Here is a 6,000-nt window from a genome sequence, read left to right on the forward strand (position 1 = left end):
GACAGCAGTCACCAACACTGAGCCAGAGCTCCCTGTGTGGGCCCTGTGGAAATGCCTTGTGGTGATTAGTGCCCAGTCTTCCCAGCTGTCCTTTGAGCAGGGACTTTGGCCCCATCTGAGGAACACAGAGGCCAAGGAGGCCCCTCGCTGTGCCGCTGTGGTTGCTTGAACATGAGCCCAGTCCTGCCATGGCCCTGGCCCTGCTCTCGTGTGTGTCAGAGGTGGGGCTGCCCTGACGCCACCTCTTGGCGGTGACACCCTCGGTGCCCCCCAGTCTGTTTTCCCCTTTCAGCTCTGGCCGCTGCCTCCTCTCTGATCCCTGCCCCATCGTGGATCCAGCTCCTGGGATGAGTGGAGGGCCTGTGGGTGCCCACGCCTGCCCTGTTCCAGGCACCGGGGGCCGAGGCTCTGTCCCAACTGTGGCCAAGCCCTCCCTGCCCCAGTCTTCATTTGCTCATCTGTGAAGTGGGGACCTCCCTGGCACTGCTCCTCCCTGTTCCCCTCGGTCCCTGTCCCTCCCCTCCCCCTCCCTCCCTCCCCCTCTGGGACGACCGCTGTGCCCTCCGCCGACCCTCCACCTTGCCCGGCTGCCCCTCCTGTCTGGTGTCCCCACCGGCCCAGGGCCAGTCAGGCTCCCGCCTACCTGGGCCAGCAGCTCTTCCCAGCACGCCCTGTCTTCTTTGTTCAGAAGCTCCTCTGTGGGAAGGAGGGTGGGCAGCAGGTCTGGGCTTGTGGCCAGGGCTGGCCCCTGGGCCCTGTGTCCTCCAGCCCTCAGACACTGCGTGAGTCGGGGGACTGCCTGGCCTGGCTCCAGGGAATGGGGGAGGCAACAGCAGGGACATGAGCCGGAACTGGTAATGGCCAGTGTTCAGAGAGCTGGAATCATGGCCCTGGCTCCTTGCTGTGTGACCTCACACAGGCCATGTCCTTCTCTAAACCTCAGGCTCTGTGGGGACTGGAGGGACTCCTCTGAGCAGGTTCTTTTAGGGCATGAAGTTCCTTCAAGAGTGGGAAAATAAGACTCAGGGAGTCTTGTGAGGCTTTGAAAATCCCACCTCTGGGGTAGGGGCTGCTTTGGAGGCTCCTCAGGTGCAGAGGGACCTTGGAGACCTTGCAATTCTAGAGTGGGAGCACAAGGCCAGGCCAAGCTGGCCCTGCCTGGTCCCAGGCCTGGTCCCGGGAGGCCTACTGTCTCCTCCCTGCTGCCTGGGACCCTTGCACAACCGGCTCTCCTCCAATTCCTCACTTGAGTTGTGGCTCACACCAGTGCCTCCTGGGGGCTGGGGCACAGCGCCTGGTGCCACCCACCTGGGCCTACCTCACTGTCACAGGGTCGCTGTGCCTCCCCTCAGATCTGCCTCCATGCCCTGCCCGCCCCGCCCCTCCTGCAGTCAGGACGTACGGTGGGAGGACAGGACGCCCATCACATAGAGGAGGCTGCGGTGCGGGAAGACGCCCGTCAGGAGCTCCGTCTCCAGGTGCTGGGCCACCTCTGGCCACGAGTGCCTGCAGAGGGCCACCAGCACGTCACTGGCTGCATTCTGGTATATGTCTTCCAGCTCCTGGGGTGGGGGAGGTCGGGAAGTCAGGGCAGGCTGCAGAGAGCCTGGCATCCCACCTGGGGTCTGTTTGATAGACAGGGCAGCTCTTATCAAACCATTTTTGGGAATAGAAACTGGAGGCTGACAGAATAGCCAAGGCAGTAAAGCAGGGGGCATCACAATACAGACCTCAAATTATACTACCGAGCTATAGTGATAGAAACAGCATGGTACTGGCACCAAAACAGACAAGAAGACCAATGGTACAGAATAGAAGACACAGAGACAAACCCATATAAGTACAGTTATCTCACACTAGACAAAGGCACCATAAACATACACTGGAGAAAAGATAGCCTCTTCAACAAATGGTGCTGGGAAAACTGGAAATCCACGTGTAGCAGAATGAAATTAGACCCCTATCCCTCACCCTGCACAAAACTCAACTCAAAGTGAATCAAGGATCAGGCATTAGAAAAGAGACCCTGTGCCTAATAGAAGAAAAAGTAGGCCCAACTCTCCAACATGTTGGCTTAGGACCTGACTTCCTTAACAAGACTCCTAAAGCACAAAAAGTAAAATCAAGAATCAATAAATGGTATGCTATCAAATTAAAAATCTTCACAGCAAAAAAAACAAGAATGTGAAGAGAGAGCCTACAGAGTGGGAGAAAATCTTTACCACATGCACCTCAGATACAGCACTAATCTCCAGGATATATAAAGAACCCCAAAAATTTAACACCAAAAAAAAAAAAAAAAAAAAAAAAAAAACCCAGTCGATAAAGAGCTAAGGAACTGACCAGACACTTCACAGAAGAAATATAGTCGATCAAGAAACATGAACAAATGTTCAACATCCCTAGCGATTAAAGAGATGCAAATCAAAAACCACACTGAGGGGCTGGGGCTGGGGCTCAGTGGCAGAGCACTTGCCTTGCATGTGTGAGTCACTGGGCTCAATCCTCAGCATCACATCAAAATAAACAAAGATATAAAGGTCCACCTACAACTGCAAAAAAATTAAAAAAAAAAAAAAGACACAGATTTCATCTCACCCCAGTCAGAATGGCAATCATTAAGATTACAAGTAACAACAAATGTTGGAGAGGATGTGGGGAAAAGGCACACTCACACGTTGCCGGTGGGAATGCAGATTGGTGCAGCCACTCTGGAAAGCAGTATGGAGATTCCTCAGAAAACTTGGAATGGAACCACCATTTGACCCAGCTATTTCACATATATCCAAAGGACTTAAAATCAGCAAACTACAGTGATGTAGCAGCTAAATTCACAATAGCTAAGCTATGGAACCAACCTAGGTGCCCTTCAACAGATGAATGGATAAAGAAAATGTGGTACATATACACAATGGAATATTATTCAGCCATAAAGAAGAATGAAATTATTGCATTTGCCAGTAAATGGATGGAACTGGAGACAATCATGCTAAGTGAAATAAGTCAATCTCCAAAACCAAAGGCCGAATGTTCTCTCTGATTTGCAGATGCTGACTCAATAGATGTGGGGGGATGGAGATGCACTGGATTGGATGGGGGGGGGGTATGGGAATGAGTAGGACATCACTTTCCTATGTTCTTGTATGAATCCCCAACCAGTGAAACTCCACGTCATGTACAATTACAAAGATGGGAAGTCAGACTCCATGCGTGCATGCTATGTCAAGATACACTCTACTGTCACGTATAACTAAAAAGAACGAATTAAGAAAAAGAAGAAAGGGAGGCTCTGGGAATGGAGGCGAGCCCCCTGCACAGGCTCTGGACTCTGGGGTGCCCCCAGCCCTTGGAGCCTGCAGTGAGCAGTGCCGCCTGCAGGGGTCCAGTCCCACTTGCCCTCTGTCCAAGTCCTAGCCTGTTTCTAAGGCCCACTCCCAGGCACGTGAGCGCAGTGTCACATCCTGTCACTGTCACATGAGTCCAGAACCCAGGCTGTGCTCCTGCCAGAGCTCTCCGCCCGCAGAGCGGGCCTGTGGACTGCGGCAGGCCCCCGGCTGCCAAGGCCAGCCTCGGGCAGAAAGGAGCCGCCGGGGCCCTGGAGCCGCTCTGGGCGCTCTGCTGGCTGCGGGCTCTTCAGGCTTCACCCCAGCGCCGGGCTGCGGGGTTCTGCTCCTCTGCTTCTGCAGCAGCTTTGGTGTGAGGCACGGGCAGTGGAGACCCTGCCTTTGGTGGCATCTGAAGGCCAAGGTGTCCGAGGTGCACTCCCTGCCCTCCTGCCAGGCCGTCTGGAGCACCCCGAGAAACCCAGAGGCCATTGCAGTTTGTGGAAAGCATGGGCTTCCAGGGCTCCCCGTTCAGAGGGCAGAGTGGATCTGACTGTGCTTCAAAAACAAACAGGACTAATTTAGAACTACGTTCAGGAGGCCTTCTAAAAGGACAACAGCCACCGCGCTCTGGACGCTGGACGCAGACAGACAAGGGCACTGAGGTCCAGGAGCTCGGCCAGCAGCAGGAGCGGCCAGGAGCTGAGCCCCGCCTTGCACAGCCCCGGGCCAGGCGTGCGGTGGGGCTGCACTCTGGTGCAAAGAGCCTCGAGTGCCCAAGGGAAGCAGGCCACGCAGGGGGACTGGCGCCAGGGAGCCTCTGGGCCTCCATGGCCACATAGAGGGCTGGAGGACGAAGGGACCACCATCTACAGTCCAGGCCAAAGGGACGCAGAGGTTTCCAGAAACAAGCAGCTCACCGTTCACCTCTCAAGTATCTTTCTGAGGAAGCGGCTGGAGCTGACAGTCTCCTACTTGGGACCCGGGGAATGTGGTGGCTCAGAACACGTTACATACATGCACGGGTGTGGCAGAATAGTGACCATGATGCGCCCGTGAGAAATGAGTTTAAAAGGTCGCCACCGGGACAGTTAGAGGCATTGGTAAGAAGCGACGTGTGTCTTTGCCTGCAGAAATGGATTTGGTCTACGGTGGGGGAGAGTGAGCTGGGGAGGAGGGAGATGTGGGCAGCAGGAAGGAGCGTCCCCTCACCTGGAAGGGCGACGGGCGTCCCAAGGAAAGCAGACCCCAGGACGATGCCCAGCACTGCCCCAGAAGGGGTCTTGTCCACCTAAGGCCAGACCCTGGCCCGAGCTGTCCTGCATGCACGGGGCCCTCCTGCTGCCCCAGCACTTTATGGTGACCGAAGCCACGTACTTCTAAGCAGACCCCGCACACCACAGGAGCAAGGTCGCTCGCATACGCGTACATGTGAACATTTTTAAAAGAGGAGAACCGGGTGGACGCGGCCCTGGGCCCACTTTGCCCTGTCCTTCCCGCGTGCTTCTCACGGCTGGGGGGACGCAGCTGCTATCTACTCTGGGCTTTTAGGGCGGGCTGTTCCCACACTCAGCCTCCCTCTGTCCTGTGAAATGGCCATAAGCTCCTCTTCAGAGGCATCTCAAGCCTGTCTCCAGACCGTGCTGCCTCTGACGGCTCTTCCCTGTGGCCTCTTCGTGAGTCTGCAGGACAGCCAGTCCTCCACATCCCGGAGGAGGGCCCAGGTCTCATGGCACTTACGTTACCCTTCCCCCCGCCATGACATGGCCTGTCCTGTTCCCTTTGTGGCCTGGGGTCGCCTTGCGTTGCCCTTACGTCCGCAGGCCTGCAGGCATGGTTCCCGCCTGGCCAGGCCTCCTGTGGCCCTGCGTGGCCCATGCACCTCAGGCTCCTGGGTTTGGGAGTCGTGTTGGAAACCATTGCCCAGTGGCGATGGCTGCCTGTGCCCGCGGCACAACACCTGGGCTAAGTGGGCCTAGTCGTGGCTTGGGCAGTGCCTGGCCTTGCCGGCTGTCCCTCTTCTGTGGTCACCACTCGTCCTGTGTGTGTGAGGACCCCACCATGAGGTAGCCACCGAGGGACGGTCAGGGAGGTGGTGGACAGGGGATCTCAGAGCCCAGCTCAAGAAGGGACCTCCAAAGGGAGAAAGCGGAGCTGCTGTCTCGCTGCCTCAGCCCTAGACTGCTCGGGCGTGTCCCTCTGAAGGGCCAGTGATGAGAGCGCAGGACAGGACAGACACCGTCTGGAGGGTCACAAGACCCAGTCCACCACCTCACTGGGGTCCCGGGGAGCCTCGGGCATTCCCGAAGCCCCTGGGGGACGACCCATTTGCTGGGGGAAGGGAGACCCACCGTGGACTTGGTCATGTTCTCCAGGGCCAGCTTCATGAAGCGCCTCTTCCAGGTCTCCTCCAGGATGTCACTGACTCCAATGACATTCTTCAGGACCTGGAACAGCCGGAACTTGTGCCGGCTGGAGAGCTGCGGAGCAGAGGGGAGGCTGGACGATGGGGCCTGGTCATGCTTGAGATGCCAGCAGCAGCACACGGGGAGGGAGGCAGAGGGAAGGGCCAGGCCTGGCTGTGAGCGGCCCTGCCCTCAGCAACTCTCTAGGAAATGCCGGCTGCGTGCAGGCCCCGAACGGAGGGCCGCGGGAGGAAATTGCCCCCATCCTTAGG

General features: G+C 57.0%; 1 protein-coding gene across 1 annotated transcript in view; it reads right to left on the bottom strand.

The window, feature by feature from the left end:
• The window catches only part of LOC306654091 (maestro heat-like repeat family member 5), a 48,624-nt gene extending 42,899 nt beyond the window's left edge, over positions 1 to 5,725 (bottom strand). The window contains exons 1-3 of the mRNA XM_079127330.1: positions 5,675 to 5,725; positions 1,403 to 1,562; positions 644 to 696 (exon numbers count right to left, since the gene is read on the bottom strand). Of these exons, the coding sequence (XP_078983456.1) occupies positions 644 to 696; positions 1,403 to 1,562; positions 5,675 to 5,710 (249 nt within the window). The 5' untranslated portion in view covers positions 5,711 to 5,725. The remainder of the gene's footprint in view (positions 1 to 643; positions 697 to 1,402; positions 1,563 to 5,674) is intronic.
• Positions 5,726 to 6,000: the final 275 nt, after the last annotated feature.

Source organism: Sciurus vulgaris (assembly GCF_902686455.1).
Source record: "Sciurus vulgaris genome assembly, chromosome: 1".
Lineage (NCBI taxonomy): Eukaryota > Metazoa > Chordata > Mammalia > Rodentia > Sciuridae > Sciurus > Sciurus vulgaris.